Genomic DNA, 21,887 nt, shown 5'->3' with positions numbered 1-21,887 from the left:
TGTCATTTTATTTCACATTCAGAAAAGTCCTCTATGCTGATGATAAGAGAAAAAGAAAATTATCTTGAATATATGAGGAAAACAAAAATGCGCCTGTGACCAAAAAACTTTGAGGACTAACTGTTTTATTCTCTGTTACTACAGTATTTGGTCCCTAGTGATGCCTTTCATGAACCAAAATATATGACATTTTGAAAATTACTGATTACATTTACGGGATCCTTACTTAACACAATTACTTTTAAAGAATAACAGTCATTTTAAAGACATATTGCATGTACAAAAACATTTGATCAATTTGAAGGAAAGTAATGTTGGCCTACAGTACAGCACAGAAGTGTAGGAGGAGAGAACTACTTTCATAAATATTGTATAGATTCTAAACATATGTTCTCAATTTCCATTACTGTTTCAAGCAATTTCATGCTTGCATTTTGTATATGATAGCAATCTCTGAATCTGGACTGAATGTTAGGCAACACATGGTCCAAAATGTTAAACTCAAGGAGCTGTTAGACGATACATACATATATCAGGCTGTAGACTTGACTGTACTGTAAAGCTAAATAATTCATTCCTTTTTTTCTGTCCAAGAATAAAGGAAGGTTGTTCTCGCCCTCTCCCTTTCTCCGATTTTGCTAAATTATTCATCTGAGTCTTGTCAAGCATATCATGAGGCTTAGGGAAATGGTGATTGGATATTAATATGCTTGTCCACAGCCTTATAAATAACGCATATGCCTTATAAAAACAGAATCACTTGCACTGAAGTGATAAGCATTGGCATCACACATAGCTTGCTTCAAAATCTGACACACAACACCACAGCAATATTGTTGTATAGTTTTAATTCACTGCCACAATAGTAGATTAATAATGAAATGTCCCCTTTGTGTTTTGCTTAAGAATCTGATAGAACTTTCTTTTCATCCTGATGGGGTTTATTTAAATTTTAAGAAAAAATTTAATCTTCAGTACTGTGCTACATACTGTATAGTTGAATCTACAGTACCAAAAATATGTTCACCTGTTTTGTGCTTAAATCACTGTAAACTATAAGAGACACATGCATTACGAATAATGTTTTAAAGGTTGTTTGTGATACTGGATAAAATACCTTTTAGTTGCTGTCTTTTATGACCGTACCTTGTTAGATACACACTTGTTCCACTGTAAATTATTAAACTACCAAGAAAACTGCCCTTTGGGCTGGTAATATTCCAGTTTTCTTTTCTTTTCTTTTCTTTTCTGAATGACCAAATCATACAGATGTAGGTCACCCCTGCAGTGTTGTTTGCAATTCAATGGTAAATTAAAACAATCTATCAGAAAGTGCAAGCAAAGCAGAAGAGCAGAACCTGCGAGAAAGGCTTTAGCTTTACGTCCCATGTGGATCACCTTGTGAAGGATGTCATGCCCCATCTATTGAACCAGTCTGATAATTGTCTAGTGTGATTGAATTGACCACAATGCATTACACATTTGCTCAGTTCTGCCAGGTTGTATGAAAGGTGGAGTTTCATAGGGCAGACACGCGTTGTCTTTGGACATAGCTGGGGTCAAAAGCAAGGGAATTCAGTTACACACATTTAGTAAGCAGCGCACTTGCTCTTCGTGTTTAACTTTAGCGTAGTTTTTACAGCGCGGGTATTCTCAGACAGCTGCTTTAATACTATAACAAGGGCATAACACAGTTCATGGTAAGAGATGAAGAGATATACAACATGGCAGGCCAGACACAGCAAGAAAAACAATAATAAATAAAAGCTGCCCGCATTGTCATTAAGGTGAACTACACCACTGCTAACCATAAAACCACCCATCAGCCACTACTTTCTGCCGTCTTGGAAACCACTGTAACAACTGACCTGCTCCCTTGCAATATTTATAGTGATGTCACTTAAGGATAAACACACTCATTAACATTTACACGTGAAATGCGGGTTGCCATGCAAAACTGGGTGTGGATTTTCCCATGTGTTTTGCCATTTACACAAGTAAATGAGATTCACCCTATCCCTCTCTTTGGACATTTTTTTTTACCACAAAGCTGATTTACACGTGTAATTCTCCCAAACGTGCACATGCATCGCCATTTCACATGTAAATTGCCCCGCATGGAAACCCCATGAAAGTCTTTTTTCTTTTTTTTTTTAAATGCAGTACCTGCTTGGCAAGACTAAAGGCCTTTGCACACTGGATCCGTTCCGTCATTTAGAATCCGTCATCCGAAAAAGTCGTCCATCAATCCATTCAACACTAGATGCATTAATATCGTACTTCAGAGCGCTGATGTGCAGTAGAGGCTTTGTAGTAAATATACCTAGTTTCAGTATTTTAATAACAAATAAATACAATTCTGTTAATTCTTACATAACTTTGAACACAAAAAATGTTAAACATAGTATAACCTTAATGATCAGAAAATGCTGATGGAAAACATTTGCTAATTATTACGTTTCTACTAGACTACAATAATGCTGTTACGCAATACATAAAAAAAAAAACATATGATATTACACAACTCGCTTGTCATAGCATCAGAAACCATATGACCAATATTTAATTTTTCAAACACTCGCTCCTATAATAAATATATATATATATATAAAAGTTGGGAAGCTAGCAATGAGCTACCAAAAATACTTTCCATCACTTTCATGTACTGCCCCTCTTTTCTGACAGTTAAACCCTGACTTTCTCTGATATGTGTCTCCAGGTTAGGCCATTGTTTCTTTACTTCCTTGACTACAATTTAAATAAAAAGTATATGCTTGTAATAACCTATACTGCACAAAATCCACATTTTCATGTTTTATAATACATATCATTCATGCCCAAGTCCACGGCAATGTCTTTCCATAAGTGTTCTTTTTTATTTTTTACAAAGTCTTTGTAATCTTTGTTGAATTTATCATAAAGTAATTTTTGTTTGGCGGCATACACAATTAGATTTTCTATTTTGTTCAGGGTACTGCAAGAACCCATGTGTCTTCCCAGTCGTTTTTCGTTGGTCAATGTCATTTTTAACGCATGTCAAATCGGATCAAATTGAACTTGTTTCGATTCCAAAAATGACGCATAACCGTCGTACGACAATTCCGGACTCAGTGTGCAAGGTGCAATAGGGAATGCACGTGATGGTTTTTTTCTGCTTAGACGCACGTTAAATTCGGATGCGTTATCGGATCCACTGTGCAATGGCCTTAAGGCTGGAGTGACTGACTGTTTCTGCTTATGTGTTTTATTTAATTGTTGTGTGTGGTATTGAAGTCTCAATGGGGTTTAAAATGTTGAAACCCGTATGCTTCAGCAATAAAACAATCTGTCCTTTAACAAATAATGCCACATTTTGAAGCAGGTTAAAAAACAAAGGCATATTATAGTATTATAATGAAATAAAACTAGCAAGAAACAACTAGACAAGAACATGATACAATTTTAACTAGCAGTTTATGGGGTCCATTGAATGTGGCTATATCGAGCTTTGAAGTAGCCATTGTTTAATTTCAAGCCTTTCCACAAATGACACACGCCCTGTTGCTGGGCATCAGACATGACCTTTTCGAGCCACAATCTCACTAGAAACAAGATTTTATGTCAGAGTTGTGATTAGAAACTCCTGTGAATTTTTTCTGTTATGAATAATTTCAAAATAAATTCCACTGCAAGTTGTAGCTATATAACCGCAGCTATCTGCTGATTTGTTGCTGTTTTTTTTCCTCGAGGACTTCATTTCAAATGCAATGCATCTCCCCTACTTCTGCAGTTCTGAAAAAAAAAATGCACAGGCCACAATCTTTGTTAGAAATTCAACACTGACAGCTCTCTTCTTTCCCAGCTGTTGTCTTGCAGGCAAAAGCACCAGCAGCCTATTTTTCCAATTCCTTTAATTATTTCAATGTGCTATGAGAATTACCTCACGTATACCACAGGAAGCAAGGACACTGCTTTGAAAAAAACAAAAACAACAAAAAAAAACATATATTATAGACTGCTGAAGATCTTTGAGCCAATGCACATAGTCTGGTTTGTGCGTTGTATGCCATAACAATTCCAAAAAAAACAATGACATCAACGGGACCTGTGGCAGGATGGCTTGCAGTGGTGAGGTGTGGTGACGTCACGGACCAGGAAGTAACTGAACCAAAACAGTGGATGGGCGGTTGAAGCTGAATGCAACGGCACTCAGCGTGGATTTATTAAATAAACAAACCAAAAACAAAAGATTTAAACAATAACAAAACACAAAACAAAAAAGCGCGATGGCCAAACAAACAGAAACAAGTATATTTTTAAATATAGCAATTGTTCTTTTTATATTCTCCTCGCTCTCCCGCTTTCCCGTGCTTTCCCGTGCTCTCCCGTACTCTCCTCTCTACACTCCACCCCACAGCACGGACAGCTGCAGGTTCTTATACTCTGGCCGAGGGGTTAACTAGCTGTTAATTATCTTATTACCCCTTGGCCAGTCTGCACGCGTTTGGTAAGGATGCGTGACTGTCAGCTAGTTAAATAATCAGTAGCTGATCAGTCACGCATCCTCACGGGTTTTAAATTATAAATAATAAGAAATACGCTGCGCTGTTATCCGCGCCGCAAACAATAACACAAATAATAATAAATAAATACATAGGGGCGGGACACTCCGCCACAGTACCATATTGAGCTTCTACCATACTTTATTGACAGTATCAGTAAGGCTTACCTTTAGACCCCTCTCTGACTTCCGTTCATCAGTCTTATCACTCTTCTGAATGAAAGTGCCAAATGGACCAAATGTAGATTAGAAACACTTCTAACTGGATTATGTTTCATATGTATCAACAGTAAAACAGGATAACAACACTAGTATTGCTTCAAATAATTCACTTCTCCACATGTAAATATATACCCTTTCACATACACGTTCACCATTTTATTACTGAATAAAATGTCAAACATGAAATATACAAAGGGCTAGATTATTAAAGCTGCTATTAACCTGTTTTTTTTCAGATAGGGAAAAAATAAAGTTTCCAAAGCAAAAATAAACAATTAAAATGTTTAATTCAGGTTTAAATGTTTCTTGTTCTTTTTAAAATTTGAATTGGTAATTTTTCCATTTAGAAAACAATCTCCTAACACGGTATGTAAAATTGACGTAAACATAAAATGAACATTATAACATCCCCCCCAAAGTGTAACAGCTATAAGCCATACAAATATGTAGTAAAAAGCTTTGAGAATCTGGTCTATATGTAAGATGTCTACTGCATATTGAGTACACTACCAGTCAAAAGTTTTAGAAACACCAACACAATTTATAAGAAGCCCAACATATCAGACTGATGTGCTCTTTTTGTTCCCACAATTACCTGTAGCATTCAATCAGGGCATCAGTGTTGTTGCATGAGGGAGAATTGATCTGGATACAGTGATTGGACAGAAGGCAATTTGCATGTCTTGACAAATCCTACCAAGATGGATTTGTGAAATGTATTAGGATTACTTTCCATCTGATTTATGTACAGAAACCCCTTAATTAATTAGGTGCAATGAAAAAAAAAAGAAAAACCAGGTTGTCGAATGCAAGCCCTAATACAAATGCTGGTGGAGCCATCTGTGGTTGCTTTGGCATCTGTAGTACACTTGATTTTGCCAGAAATACAACCCACGATCTGCTAATTTATTATCTCAAATCTGTCTTTAGGCTAGCCTGTGACTACTCCTTTGCGTTCTATCATAAAAACCTTTAACAAAGCCTACAGCTTATGCGAAGCTAGCCCAAGCGCAGCTATGCAGCCTGAATCAACTTTAAAGGCACAGGGCTTTCTATGGGTGTAATGGGTAAATGCTGGCAGTTAACGAAACATCCCTGAGGTCTGCATGATTGTAAAACTGTCCCAGCTGGGAACTGGATGCCTCCTAGCCAAGGTTCCTTGGGATAGAGCTATCTGTATTGCAAGGCTTATGCAGGCATAACTCTGATTTTGTACTTGCGATATCCTAACACGTCATGTAACTAAATGCCCAGTAGATTAAGGCTACCTATTTCTGTATAGGTTTTACTAGTGTTGCAATCATGACTTTGTGTTTGTCTTTTTTCTTTTCAAGTAGTAAACCCCTTTCTCTATATTTCCATCTATCTTTCCTGTCTCTCTGCATTTTCTTTTCCTTTTTAAATAACAGTTGTCAGACACAGGTAGGTCTTCTCAGATTCTTGTCATGATTGCTAGACCAAGGGCCTTCTATATAATACTAGTACTGCCACATAAACTGTGCGACAGCTAGCCTATGATAATGAGCAATGGACAGCTACTGTATGAGACACCAGAGTCCAGAGAATGCCATACTACTGTACATTAACAATAACTTATTCTGGCACTGTTAGTACATTTCTGTTTTAGTCACAATATATATACAGTATTATTTCCTTTCTTCCATTCTTATAGTCCTAGAAGTCTGGGTGTATTGCTCGCTCCAAAACTATTAGTTGAGAGCTCCTGTCTTATTAGTTTTGTGGAATTTCTCTGCACTATCAAAGGAATTAAACTTTAAATAATTTGATGTCACAAATAATATAAACATTGCATGCAACAAATTAAAAATGTATGACAAACAAAAAAAGAAAGACACAATCCTCGAAAAAAACATGCAGCTGTTGGAACCGAAGAGCTGGGAAGTACTGAATTTGCAAGTCCTTATGACCTAATAAAAAATGTACTCTTCACCTTTAATAACGTCTTAGTTTCTTGGTACTGCCTCGGAGTGCCATTGGTCTGAGGTGGTGCAACATTTAACAAGCCTGTTATCTGTTTTATATTCTGCCTGTGCTGAGGCAAAGAGAAGTCTCCAAAGAGCACAGTAAGAAGTTTGCAAGACATTTCCATGTAATTAGTTACCACAGCAATCTGCCCTGTAGAAATCCCCAAACACACTTAAAGATCGACGCTGTTCACCTCAGCAGCTAATTATCAAGTTTATGAAGTTTGGTATATCATACAGTGGCAGAAGGTTTGCAGAGAACAGCATACTGCAGAGATAGATTGACATACCAAGAGATTAAACTAGAAACTACCAGTTTTGCTGAAACTTTCTTTGCTCCTTCCTAATTTCACCTGCCTATCATTACTGACTAATTTCACCTGTCTGTCATCATTGACTCCCTATTTAAACCAAGTCAAAACTCAGCTTTTTCCCTCCTCCGCCTCACTTCTTTCATATGCCGCATGCCTCTGTGTCGGTCCTCTCTGGGGGGATAGTGAGTCTCACTTCCCCGACCTGGAGTTCCAGTAACTCTGCAGGTTCTTCGTGTGATCAGAGGGGATCACCGGCCACACTATTCTTTCGCAGCTCATGCGCTATGTCTTGCCTCAAGAAAGAAGGCTCTGTCTTACTTCCTCCTTTATCCTCCTGGGACATGGCCCTCATACTCTTAGTGCTTGAGTCCCATAACTAACAATTATATATATAATTATAATATACAAGAGAATACATAAGAAAAGAAAGAAAAATTGATTACATTTTATTTCAAAAGCACTAGGTTCGTTCCAGATCAAGTGAACCAGCAGGGGTTACTCAACCTTGTACTGCAGATCAATGACTTGCGTCAAATCATTTTAAAGCATGTTGATTCATTATTTTTGTTGGATAGCCCTTGAAAAATGCTTTAAAATTATGTTAACAGCATTTGTCTGCAAACAAATTTCAAAGGCTGTTAAAATGGCAATTTTTACCACCTTCAGATACTTATTTTGCTTGTATACAATATCTGCGCTGGCACAAGTTTCTGATTCAAATGTGGTTGTGTTTCATCAACCATAAATGGTGGAAACATCTCCCAGAATTTGTTCAACGTCAGGATCTGTGGTGGAGCATTATAGTTGAGGCAATGCAGTCGGCAGTTAGAGAAATGCCCTTGATATCAGGAGGGGTATGTTAAGTATCAAATAGGCCAACTAAAAGAATTATGAACAAGGGATGGGAGTTTTATGTTTTTTTAAAGCGTAGGAATAGACCCTGGTGTTAGGAGAACTATATTACTAGAAGAATTAGGGGTTGATGAAAGCAGTATAATTATTACTGGGGTTAAAAGCAGGGACAGTAAATTGGAATTTAGTAAAAGCTAATCTAGACTTGAGCCTTCCTTTTACTAGTATTGGAAAGGGAAAACCAAGTGAGGAAGTGATGGGAAAGGTAGATTGGATTTTAAATAGAGTGGAAACTATCTACACATTACATAGATGGAGCAAAATGCAAAGAAAGCAATCGAGCAGCAGCTGCAATATATGTAGTGGATCTTAAAATTGTAAAGGCATACAATTAAAATGATAAACTCTCTGTTATATCCAGGGAACTATGGGCACTTATGGTGGCACTATATTGGTCAAGAGATGTTCAGTTCTTCCAAAAATTGAGTAGATTTAGTGGTAGAAATTCTACATTTAATTCTACTGTATGGGAACTGAAGTATAGGTACCAGCACATGTCGGCACTGAGGGAAACAGGATATGTGAGGAGGCTGCTAAATTAGAACTGTGGAAATGTAATATGCAATATGCAAGTTCTCTATAGTTATAATGAAGCGTGGGGAAGTAAAGTGGGTAGTATATAAGAGATGACAGTCATGGTGGGATGAAGGGACAAAGAGGAGAGGGACACCACTTGACGACTTAAATGGGGGGCGTGCTGTCCAGATCAGCACAGTCGATGGTGTTTAGAAATGAAACATAAAGGAAAAGGAGAGACTTAGGAAGCCAAAATTCTCTGTAGAAGAACTTAATGTTCTTCATAACTAGGTTCTGGCACATTTTGTTTGTAAAGAAAATGGTGGGTGTTTCATATCAGAAAAAATGTTTGGCAATCAATTGCAGATAAAATAAAAAGTGTGCGCTTTACAAAACGAAAGGTGATTGACTCCCAAAAAGGTGCCAAGAGGTACGAAAAAAAGCAAAATCAAAAGCTGCCTTTTTAAAATAGAGAGGCTAAAAAACAGGAGGAGGATCGTGATTTGGACTAATAATACATCCTCTATGTGTTACCCTAAATCAGCACAGTTGTTTAACTTTAAAGTCTGTTTCAAAGATCTTTTCAAAATGGCCGCTTCAAAAGCCTGTGCACTTATGTTTTTTGTTTTTTTTAATCACTCTTCCAGCAGTGATTTAGAGGACAGATCTCAAACCCCCAGTGCACTAGAGCGTCCATTTTGAAAAGAGCTTTGAAACAGACTATAAAGTTATAAGTGCAAAAAGTTGTCAGGATGTTAACAATGAAAAGAAAAATTACAGGTACGTTATTTAAACAGTTGTAGCAACATGTGGGGATGTATAACGTTATATTTTTTTCAGAACCCCGCTACTTACACTAAAGGAACGAGACTTATGTGCCTGCAGCTAAAACTATTTTAGATAATGTAAACAAACTAGTAAGCCAACGTCTGGTTTCTGATGAAGCAAAGGGCACAGAAGGCTAAAGTATGAAAGAATGTTCACCCACAGTCATATTTTAGTGCAAAATTCAACATGTTTTTCGGACACCAGCTTTAAACATCTATAGCCTGGAACATAAATTAGTTAACCACAGTCACCTCTATGAATGAGCCACAGAGTACACTTGTGTGAGAATTTAATGAATACAGACCTATAATTTAGCCTTTTTTGTCATATCAAAATAACGGTTTATTATACTCCCGTTCAGTAGGTGGCGTTAGTAAATCCTGCTGGTGGACTTAATGTGCAAACAAAGCACGATAACAAGAATAAATTATACAGTGTTTAAAACGAGTAAGTAGTTAAATGTATTATTGAATGCACTAGCCTACCCGAAAGAATGTTAGCATTTGAAAATTGCACGAGGATATAAAAAAAAAAAAGCGAGAGCGTGTGTAGTCATTCTTTCGTAATTGAATATATTGAGTATGGAGTGAAATGTAAGCTCATTCGTTGTTCTGTTTGTTATTTTTAAAATTACTACAATGACTTTTTGGATAGTGTTCCTAGTTTTGTTCTCTGACTTGTGGTACACTGGGTCTACCAGCCGTACTGGCCCCAATATCGTTCTCATTTTTGCCGATAACATGGGGTTCGGCGATCTGGGGTGCTATGGACATCCGACTTCAATAACCCCAAACCTCGATATAATGGCAGCCAATGGATTGCGATTTACCGATTTCTACTCCGCCAGCCCCGTGTGTAGCCCTTCTAGGTAGGTTCCTGCAATATGTATTGTTTTGAGGAGTGCACACGGCTACAGTGGTTGTGCAATTTTCAAATTACTAGCCTATGTAACTTGCACTGATAAGTTGATACAACATTCTTGCTGTTATTAATATGTTTTTATTCAAACCTATACCCAAATCAGCGACCTTTAATGTTTTGTTTCCATAGCACAGTTAATATTACCCTTTTTTTTCTTCTTAATGTTCTGTCATTAATCCCTCAAAAATCTCATAACTGAAACCCAATTAAAAAAAAAAAAACATGTTAAAATGTAACAGTTGTTATGAAAGTGGTATTTCTGGAATTGTATTTTTTATTTACATTAAATACATGCACATTGCATAAATATGTATTTCCGTGTTTTTCTAGAGGTGTTGGTTTTGAGCTACACGTCTGTGCCAAGCTGCAGTCGTGAGTTGAACAGGAATACTGTATCAAAAAACATAACGAAGATCATGTTTACCTGTGTCTGCAGTCCTTTCCTCCAGAAACTCTTCAACTTGTCACCATGTTTGAAAAACTTTATTGATATGTTATATTGATTTGTACACAGACAGTTGATGTTGGTTATGAGATTTTGTGTGCAAAAAAAGGCTAAAATGAGGTTATACATACCTTAGCCTGGACGAGCTGTTTTTGTGATGATTATATTTCAAATCTGTACAATTTTATACAACACTAAATGTAAAAGTTTTTTTTTTTTAAATGTACTTAAAAAAAAAAAAAGAAAAAAGAAAAACATAAGCCCAAATAACTTTTTTTAAAACTGTGCCATACCTACAGAAGCCTTGACTATACAGTATATTGTTGCTAGGTGTAATACAGAATCTCACCCACTTGATGGCACCAAAGACTCATAAGTGACCATTTTATGTAAAAACAGGATTTGTTTTCCGCTGCTCTTGCATAAAATCGCTGTGTAATCTGTCTTGTAAGTAAGGCACACATTTTAATTTCCAGTACTTTTCCATTGCAGAAGATTTGAACAATTGCTGACAGTGTTCTCTGAGAAAGTTTGTGTCTGTATTCTTACCCACAGGGCAGCTCTGTTGACAGGCCGCTACCAGACTCGCTCTGGAGTTTACCCTGGTGTCTTCTACCCTGGGTCGAAAGGTGGACTCCCACTAAATGAGACCACTATTGCAGAGGTCCTCAAGCCCTTGGGTTATGCTACAGCCATGGTTGGCAAGTGGCACCTGGGCATTGGAGCCAATGGAAGCTTCCTACCTGTCTACCAGGGATTTGACCATTACCTAGGTGTGCCTTACTCTCACGACCAGGTAATGAGGATTGATAATGTCAACTTCCTATGATGTGGAGGCAGAACAGACGATGACACTTGCAGTCTGATTTTTCAAAATAGCAACAAGGAAGGTCATGTGGTGACCAACAACATTTTAATATTTGCAACATGAATATTTATTCAGCAGTCTGAATCATAACCTTTGTACAACTGTAAGACAAAGTTAACATTAGTTGATCAGCCCTCTAAAATGATATATCAGACCTTGTTTCCTTGGGTATTGTTTTGGGCAGAAGGGCCATGTCTTTCACAGTTGCCCCTGGTTACAGACTTGATCCTCTCTTTTATTTATTTTTATTTTTTTTGCCAGGCTGTGTGTGCTGATAGACTTGCTTTGGCACTAGCCAGAGTGGTGTTGCCAAATGTTAAAGCAGTATATCTGTAATATAGTTTTAAATTATTAGCTTTAGAAATGTAGTCACAAACAAATTAAATAACTGTGCCTCTCTCTCTCGCTTTCTCTCCCCTAGGGCCCTTGCCAGAACCTGACCTGCTTTCCTCCAGACACAAAGTGTTATGGGATGTGTGACCAAGGGGCGGTCCTGCTGCCATTGTTTTTTAACAATACAATAATTCAGCAGCCTGTGAGCTTCCCTGATCTGGTGCCACACTACAACAAGTTCACCACAGAATTCATTACAGAGTCTGCCAGAAAAAAACAGCCCTTCTTTCTCTACTATGCCTCACATGTGTGTATCATGGAATTTCTATGTAAATATGTTAGCATTTGTGGCCCATTTGTTTCCTGTTGCAGAGTCAGGGTAAACTGCCTAATTGTTGTCAATACCAAGTTTAAACTCGACGTGTTGCAATCCAAGTTCTGATAACACCATTGACTCAGGGAGGTCAGTGTGACCCAGATTTAGAAATCATTTACATTCTGAAAGTAAGTTGCTTGCAAGTTTGCCTTCACAAAAATCATTAAAATAAGCCTGTGATTTTTAGCAAATGTGTTTTTTTTTTATGGCTTTTACTTCATAAAATATTTATTCTTTTGAAAATTATGATATTGCTTCCTGTGGCCTAAAACAGTCAAACTTTTTTTTTTTTGCGTTTTTCAGCATTTTTATTTATTTATTTATTTATTTATTTATTTATTTATTTATTTATTTATTTTTTTAAATCAGTTTTTTCACACTCAGTCTTGGTGTTATCTTTGACTCTAGCCTTACTTTCGAGTCACATATCCACAATGTCACCAAGGTACCCTTTTTTTCACCTTTGTAACATTGCTCGTCTGCACCCTATGTTGTCTGTGCCTGATGCAGAAAGGCATGTCTTTGTTTCTTCCCGGCTCGATTATTGCAACGCGTTGTTTGCAGGTGTCTCCGAGGCTGATATTAGCAGGCTAAAATATATTCAGAACTCCGCTGCTCGCATTTTAACTGGCATTAAACTGGGTGCCCATATTAAACCGGTTCTTGCTTCTTTGCACTGGTTGCTGGTTGAGAGCAGGATTGATTTTAAAATACTGTTGTTAACCTATAAGGCTCTGACCGGTTTAGCTCCATGTTACATTGCTGAATTGCTTACACATTACACACCCGTACGTAATCTACGTTCTTCATCCTCGGGTTTATTGGCAATACCCAAAACTAAGCTTCGCTCCATGGGCGATGGTGCTTTTTGCCGCTATGCGCCCAAACTTTGGAACAACCTTCCTCAATCTATCAGGGATGCTAAGACTAATACTTAATATGCTGTATGTATATAAGGTTCTCTGTGTTTTTTGTGTTGCATGCATTTAGGCGCTTTATAAAATAAAGATTATTATTATTATTATTATTATTATTATTATTATTATTATTACTCCAAAGTGCAATTTGGTCATGACGTAAACCTGTTTTTGTTGTTGTTGTTTTATGTTAAAGTAAGACAATATAATAATCCCATTAAGACAACTCATTTCTGTTGCATATAGGGAAAGCTAGTGCAGGTATTGGATGTCGTGTTGAATTTTGTTTAATTATCTCCTCAGCACACACACTACCCCCAGTTTGCAAGTGCTTTAACTGCAGGAAAGTCTCTGCGTGGACGCTTTGGAGATGCACTGATGGAATTTGACACTTCAGTGGGCGTGATTCTGGAAGCACTAGAAGCAAGTGGTATCCAAAATAACACCTTTGTGTTCTTCACCAGTGATAATGGGTAGGTGTGTATTGACGGGATTTAATAATAATAATTAAAAAAAAAAAAAAAAAAAACTAATTCAGACCAGGACCTCATAACATTACTAATTTTATGGCAGTAGGAGATGTGAAGTGCAGTTTGAACCGTTATTTGTGTAAGTACATTTTGCATATGGTTTTCACGGACCCCGATTAGCACAATCTCTGGACTCTTACTAAAGGTACTAGTGGGTAGTTCAAGATTAGTGCGAATAGGGGTCTGTAAAACCAGGTGTTTGTTTTAAAACTTGCACTAAGCAGCAGCAAGCAGCACACTTTAGCTAAGTTTTGAGTATTTAAGCTTTCTCAGTTGCTTTTTATTAGATTTGCAGTTTTATTTTTATTTTACAAAAAAATGTGCTACTGTATCTCTGCTTTTAAATAAATTAACCAAAAAGCATTTATTCCTAAATACAATAAGTGCTAATTTCTAAAAGGGCAATATGTGTTTAAAACTATATGAAACAAACAATTTGGCTTGTGATTTCATCTTTTATTTGTAATAGCCCTGAACTATTGCGAATGTCTCGTGGGGGGAACGCTGGACTCCTGAAATGTGGGAAAGGAACAACATATGAGGGAGGGATGAGAGAGCCTGCAATTGCATACTGGCCTGGAAGAATCCAAGCAGGTACATACATAAATACAAGTAACACATTGAATCTGCACAGTTAAATAAGAAAGGTGGAATACAAGTAGATCTCACTCCAGTGGGACTACACAGTCCCTTTGGTTGCAGTCAAGGCATTCTTCTGCATATACAGTTCAGTAACAAGTGTTGAGTTGAATCATTTTGTCAACATTGCTACAGAGTGAATATTTTATTTCCTGGATCTCAGTTACACTGTTCTTTATCCCGTCTGTACCTGTATGTCTTCAGGGGTTACTCATGAGTTGGGAAGCACCTTGGACCTTCTGCCAACCATTGCAGCTCTTGCACAGGCAAAGCTTCCTAGTGCACAGCTTGATGGCTACGACATGAGCAATATCCTGTTCTCAAGTCAATCGGTAACTCATTCTAAAACTAGTCCATCGGATGACTGCCCATGAAATATATTTTGATGTTGATGTGAGCACAAAGCCTCAAGTTTATGAAAATGTATTGACAGAAATAATACATGAAGTAAACAAAGCAGTTAGAAAAGTTATCTTTAAAATATCAATACATGTATATAATTAAAGGGAGAACAATATAGAAATGCTGCAGGAAAGGATAGAACCTTTAACCTAAAGCTGAAAAATCATAATTTGATTAAGTTGCCATCTGATGTTACAGTGGTTATCAATGGCATGTATCTAGAAATACTAAAAGAAACAAAAATTTAAACTAGGTGTCTTTCTCAATATCTTCAGTGTAGACCCTGAAGAAAGACTTCCAGTCAGATTTGGTCAGTTGTATTTTGTCTTTCTAAATGTAATAGTTACAAGTGATAAGTATCTTCTGCTAACCTGTATAAGTGGTTTATCTCCATCTTTTTCTCTCAATGCAGAGCATGAGAAAAACAATGTTCTACTATCCTGTTGACCCTTCTATAAAACTGGGTGTGTTTGCAGTGCGATATGGGAAGTATAAAGCACATTACTACACACGAGGTAAGCTAAAGGAAGTCAGTACGAAAGCAGAGAATATCACTCCTTTTATTAAGCATGTTTGTGATGTGTCTTGCTGTTCTGTCGTTTTCCCATTTCTCAGAGACCAGCCACCTTGTTGGTTTACCTTAGCAAATCTTTCATACGTTTTTTATTTAAATCCTGTAAATCAAAGTACTACTTAAAAACAACACGACTTGTTTTCAAAAGACTGCTCACCGCACTAGAAGTAACCGGTCATTCAAATACTGCCATCTCATCAGTGGAGGAGAACGATACTTGGGTTAGATTTTTTCTAAAATGATTAGTAACGGTATGTTTATAAAATCCTATTTGTTATAAACGTTTGAAAATGATTTATTAAGAGATGCATTTTCAAGACCTGTGGTCTTGACTACAGTTGAGAATAAAAGGTTAATTACATCTTACAGGTATTGTTATAAGTTATATGGATGTGATTCTTTTTAAGGTTATTTCCCTTAACTCCTTGCATTCACTAACAAAATTAATGTAATTATGGATAGGAGCTGCATGTGAAGCACACATATGTATGTTTTTATACATTTTCTCTTGGTTGTTTGAATGTTTGTTTATGAAAACTTGGGAGGCTTATGACTTCTGACACTCTTGGAATTATCTGAACATTTCTACACAACTCCTTAAATCAAATCTGCAAGTTTGAGTTTGACCCCTCACATTTTAATTTTTCTTTGATTATGGACTTTAAGCCTTCTATTTGTTATTGTTGCTTCTCCAGGTTCTTCACACAGTGAAACAACCCCAGACCATGACTGCCACATCATTGCCGGACTGAAGGCTCATGAGCCACCCCTGCTGTTTGATCTGGAGTCAGACCCCTCCGAGAATTACAACCTAATGGTCTATGACTACCAGCCTGAGTACGACCTGGTGTTAAAGAAGATACAGGAGCTAAAGGCCCAGTTTGAGGAGACAATGGTTTTTGGAGAGAGCCAGACTGGAAAGGGATCTGACCACTCACTGGAGCCCTGCTGTAACCCACAATGCACTCCAAAACCTGCCTGTTGTTCTTGTATTCCCTAAAGACTAAAACTGAAAGAATTCTTGCTGCCCAACTCAAAAAATAAATAAACCAGTAACAGTATTTGTTTACTTGAATGATTAACATGCACTGATCCCCTTAACACCAGTTCACTACCAGACTTGTAATGTACTGCATATTGTAGTCCCCTTCAAGTGTGTCTGGCTGTGCACAACAGCTGGTTAGGGGCTTGTGGCAAAGTGGTGAGTGAATACAGGTGTGTGCAGTGCAGAGTGGATACAAAACAGACAGACCATGATTTCCAGGTGCAAGGGTGTTTATTGATTTAATTAACAATGTCCAGAACCTTATGGCAAACACCTGTAAATAATAATGATGGAGTGATACAGCGGCGTGTATCACTCGGTATTTGTAAATCCCCGCGTTTGACACGCAACCAAAAGTCCAGTTTTACACACCAACACTAAACACAAAACACAAACACAGTTCCTAGTGATAGTGAATAAGTGCAAGTGGTGTATTACAGTTCTCCATTAAATGCACGGGTGAAAGTGATGTTCGCTACAGCTCTGGATCGTGCTACTGGTAGTCTATTAAAAAACAGATGACAGTTAACAAACACTAACAAACACAAGATAAAACTCACGGTTCACAATACTGCCACACAGACTCCTTGTAGGTTTAAAGCACTAATGATTTACCAAGGAACAGATCACTTTCACTATGTCCCCTATTTATACCCTCGCTCATGACCCATAGGTTAACGAGCGCTTCCAATCCTCAGATGCCACGCCGTTTACCGTCTGACTCATTGAGTTTGGGTACCGTAGCTCTGTCTTTTTGCTAAATGACCGACTTCCATCTACCCTAAGGAATAAATTGTTGTGCCATTTATTTAAGGGTACTCTGTTCCTTTTATACAGTGCCCTCACAGGTCGACACCAAGAATCATTCGATCTCTGTCACAGGGCTATATAATGAATGAAGGCATTGTTGAAGCCAAATCAGTTGTTTCTGTGACTAGTATATAGAGTAATTATTATTCCCTGTAGGTAATGGTTCTACTTAGTTGTTTTTTACACCCATTGCATAATAAATGCTTAATCATGTATTTAATAATGTAAATCAATAATAATAATCCTTATGTGGTATGTCTTTTTTAAAAAAATGTTGTGATATGATGCAGTGAAGCTTTAAAATTATTTTAAAACTAAATTTTTGTTGCTGATAATTTAAAAAAATACAACTCTGTGACAGATAGTCAGTTAAAGTACATTTCAATTGTTTTTTAGTATATTAACACAACTATATAGATGGAATTACATTTAAAATATTTTAAGCAGCTGTACAGGGGTAAATTCACCCATTCTGAGAGTTGCCGCAGCCCCCCCCCCCCCCCCCCCCCCCCCCCCCCGCCCCCCTTCTAATAGTTAAGAAATAGTTCCTTCATATCTTAAAATGTGTGCAAGGTACTGGTTAACTGGATTTCTGCTGCTGATACAACAAGATGATGTCAGCACATCTCATTACTTGCAGATTGTAATGTCACAGTGATGTCATAGTGACTGCTAAGCACCCAGCTTTAATCTATCAGATACAATAACTTGAGTGTATTATAGTAAAGAGAAATATACAGTATACATTCAAAAACTATCTGGAGCTTCTAGAAAATGAAGACCCTTATTTTCTTTCTTGTTTGTTCTATGTCCTGTGCCAATGGTGCCTATGACTTGGACAGTAAGTGTATCTTAAAATTCTAATATTTGCAGAAATGAACACAATGCTGTTGTAGCCTATGTTCTAAATACTGTACATCTACATTAATACCAATTGTGATTAAACATTCTAAATCTATGGATACATTTTTGTCTGTTTTTTCTAAGTGCACATTAGAACGTTTTTGGCATGTGATTTCTCGATTTGTACAGAACCATTGTGTATATATATACAATGGGTTAACGTGATATAATTGTGACCATTGTAAGTCTCACTGGATAAGGGTGTTTGCTAAAATAATAATAATAATAATAATAATAATAATATAGGTCCAGATTTATCAAGGTCTTTACACCAACATTCAATTTGCACCATTTTTTTGTGAAAGAACAAATCTTACAAAACTATAAACAAAAGTGTTAAATCTCACAAAACCTGTAACAGACAACTCATCTGACTAACATGTTTTTTTTAAGATTTAACACTTCTGTTTTACTTGAACCATTTTGGTCGGAGAACATTGCACAACAAATCTGGCCTTAGTATCCTGGTATTTTGTTCCCTTGTTTTGTGCATTAGTACTTTTCACTTGAGAGAAACTGAGCCCAAATACATTCCTTTAGATCTACTTGACACAAGTAAATGTAATTCTCAGTCAGAACTATCTGTTATAATGTACTAGTATTATAGCAAATAAAATACACTAAAACAGTGCAGGAGGCTCATGCAGTTTATTAATTTTATATCCCAATTACAAACAATTGAGTCTACATTGTTCATTATGTTATACCTATGCCAAGTTCCCAAACAAAGACAACTTGTCTATTTGAACATATTTGTGCTAGTACAGTGTTGTTCCCATATTGTTTATTGGGTTTTATAACCATGTGGTTCTCCCCCCTCCTCCAGACTGTGGATCACGGCCAATGGTGAAGGAGCTGAAACATTCTCGCATTGTTGGAGGCATAGACTCCCTCCCTGGAGCTTGGCCTTGGTTAGTGAGTGTCCAAATACCCACAAGAAAAGGTCACAGGCATTCCTGTGGGGCCACTCTCCTGAATAATAAGTGGATTCTTACTGCATCACACTGCTTCAAGACCCCAGAGAAGTAAGTACTTTATAACCTCAGCTATGAGAGGATGTACAGGGTGATTATGACGTCGGGCAAGGAGTAACAAATTGATAATAGCAATGTAAAACTTGAAGGATACAATAAGGGAATCCCATAGGAATTATAGAAGGTAAATCCAGGTTTAAAAAAAAACACATGAAAAATCCTTTTCTGATACTGATAGTGCCCTCTCGATGAAGGCACTTTCATTTAGTGCTGTAAATGATCTTGACTTTTTTTTTGACAGGAATTCAATAATTAAGGGTATATTTGGAACAAATCGATGGACTGCAATAGAATGAAAGAGATACAAATGAGTACCACTGCCCAAATGATTATTTCCAAAAAGACATCTGGTGTTGTGTAGTATTTACAAAGCATAAAAATCAATTGCACAATATCACCTGCAGCTACATTTTAATGAAATTGTTAATGTTAATAGTGATGGAATTATCTTGATAACTGTTTGCAGAATGTATCAGTACAATGGAACAAACTCGTTTAAGAAGTAGCAAAAAGACCACAATGTTCTTGTCTTCCATGACAACAACATCACATGATTCCATTTTATTTATTTTTTAACAAACTCCACTGCCCTCGGGAGCATTCTAGCTGATGAAGGACTTTCATGTCATTTTATTTATCTTTTATTGTTTCCATTTTCTGCTCTACAAGTACGATTTTTATCTCTTGGAGTCAAGTTACCAATTATGAATTGAACGTAATAATAGTTTACTTGTTGTATGCCTTAGACTTGCATATTATTATCTTTCACTATTGATATATCTATATGCTTGTCTCTACTACAGGGACCTCAGTGCTTGGAAGATTGTTATTGGTGCTACTCAGCTCTCAGCACCAAACCCAGAGACAGCAGAGAGGAAAATTAAAAGCGCTTACAGACACCAGAATTACATCCCCATGACTGAATATAATGACATTGCACTGATAGAGTTGGATCGTCCAGTACATTTCAACAGTTTCATCCAGCCAGGTTGCTTGCCGAAGCCTGACCTGAGCATTCTCAACATGACTCACTGTTATGTAGCAGGTTGGGGCATCACACATGAAGATTGTAAGAGGCTTATTAAAAGATAGCATAGATAATTTACATATACTATACATCAGAAGATGTCAGTTAGAATCAAATGCAGATTACCTAAGTTTTTAACATTTAGCAAAGTTTTCCCTACTGGTGTCATAGGCCTTTGCACACTATCTGAAACAATCTCTGAATAGATAATTGTCTCTCTTTTAAAAATATGTGAAATATTTTAATGAACAAGACATCTCACAACTAGAATGGTACCCTGAGATGTTCTCCTTTTTCTAGGAAAGCAGTACAACTGGGGATGGGGAGTTTGTTGCCAGATAACACTCCACATTCTCACTAAATATCTTGGTATTCCTGAATAGAAAATAGTCTCCTCTTTAAAAAAAAAAATATGCTAAGGATTTTAATGTGCAATCCAACTCACCAATTTAGTGAAAATGCATTGCTGTCTTCTCACTTTACCACCAACAAACTACCCCTAACCAAATAAAATACATAAAATAAATGTTGGATTTTTTAGATCCTCATTGCTGTTTTGGTAGTTTGGCGCCTGTCCTTTACTTGGTGGTATTACAAGAGAGGACTGCTCTGATCTGTCTTAGATTTCTGCAGGATCGAGACAACACACTTTGAGGTGCTGTCTTCATATCAGTTACACAGCTTTGGTCTTTGATTTTCTCAGTTCCATTACACATGTTCTCCAATGAAAAAGAATCATCTCACTTGGGCATAGTTTATCAACAATACAGGCAGCTATAGTTTATGATTCTTTGGTTAAGTTTCATAATGGTCTTTGTTCAACAACAATATAATTACTGGTGTCTACATTTGTAACTTCACTCCCCCCCCATTCTAGTTTAAGCCTGACAAATAAACTAATAATATAAAAGCAAAAGAAAACGCAGTTTTGGTAAGGTGAGTACATTTGCTCAAAATCCAATTTTGAAAATAATAACCCCCTTTGTTTCTGCAGACGTGACTCCAGCTGATATTCTTCAGGAAGCAAAGATAAACCTGGTCCCACTTGCAACGTGTAACAGTACTGAGTGGTATAATGGAGCAGTGACATCTCTCAACTTGTGTGCAGGGTTTGAGAAAGGAGGGGTTGACAGCTGCCAGGTATGCCATCACTTTTTTTTAAACTTCTCAAAACCCACCAATGGTGGACCATGGGTTTATAATTTAAACTAATTTCTCCCATCTGCAGGGGGACAGTGGAGGGCCTTTGGTGTGCAAGGAGGAAGTGAGTAAAATGTATATTGTAATTGGAGTCACAAGCTGGGGACAGGGCTGTGCTGAAGCCAGACATCCTGGGATTTACACCTCCACGCAGCCTTACCTTGATTGGATCACAAAGACAATGAGCGGGATACACACAGGTGGTCAGTCTCCAGTGGATATGATGAAAACCAACCGTAAACATACGTCAAGGAGCATGGCTATAAAAAAACCATCTGCTTCTGGCAATGTCTCAGCCACTAGCAATGGGTTAGTTTACTGCCTGTGTTCTGCACTCTTAAGTGTACTGCACACATACCTCCTGGTGTAAAGAGAGCTTCAATTAAAATAAAAAAAAACAATTTCAGCAAAATAATTGTTTCTGTTTTTATTATTATTATTATTATTATTATTATTATTATTATTATTATTATTATTATTAATAATAATGGAAAAGTTAATAAAGTTTTTAGTATTACCTTGTTTACGTAATGTTCAATATTTGGC

General features: G+C 37.0%; 2 protein-coding genes across 2 annotated transcripts; both read left to right on the top strand.

The window, feature by feature from the left end:
- The first annotated feature begins 9,698 nt into the window (after positions 1 to 9,698).
- Positions 9,699 to 16,383, top strand: LOC117419653 (arylsulfatase A-like). The gene is made up of 8 exons (XM_034032635.3): positions 9,699 to 10,185; positions 11,239 to 11,479; positions 11,973 to 12,191; positions 13,481 to 13,650; positions 14,177 to 14,301; positions 14,551 to 14,678; positions 15,161 to 15,263; positions 16,018 to 16,383. Exons 1-8 carry the CDS (start codon positions 9,956 to 9,958, stop codon positions 16,320 to 16,322), a joined length of 1,521 nt encoding a protein of 506 aa, XP_033888526.3. The 5' UTR covers positions 9,699 to 9,955; the 3' UTR covers positions 16,323 to 16,383.
- A 149-nt stretch (positions 16,384 to 16,532) lies between these two features.
- Positions 16,533 to 21,711, top strand: LOC117419697 (acrosin-like). The gene is made up of 5 exons (XM_034032708.2): positions 16,533 to 18,018; positions 18,907 to 19,105; positions 19,918 to 20,183; positions 21,136 to 21,281; positions 21,370 to 21,711. The coding sequence occupies exons 1-5, from the start codon at positions 17,952 to 17,954 to the stop codon at positions 21,709 to 21,711; spliced, it is 1,020 nt and encodes a 339-aa protein (XP_033888599.2). The 5' UTR covers positions 16,533 to 17,951.
- Positions 21,712 to 21,887: the final 176 nt, after the last annotated feature.

This window comes from Acipenser ruthenus, chromosome 14 (genome assembly GCF_902713425.1).
Source record: "Acipenser ruthenus chromosome 14, fAciRut3.2 maternal haplotype, whole genome shotgun sequence".
In the NCBI taxonomy this organism is placed as follows: Eukaryota; Metazoa; Chordata; class Actinopteri; order Acipenseriformes; family Acipenseridae; genus Acipenser; species Acipenser ruthenus.
This window is presented reverse-complemented; position numbering and strand designations above follow the sequence as displayed.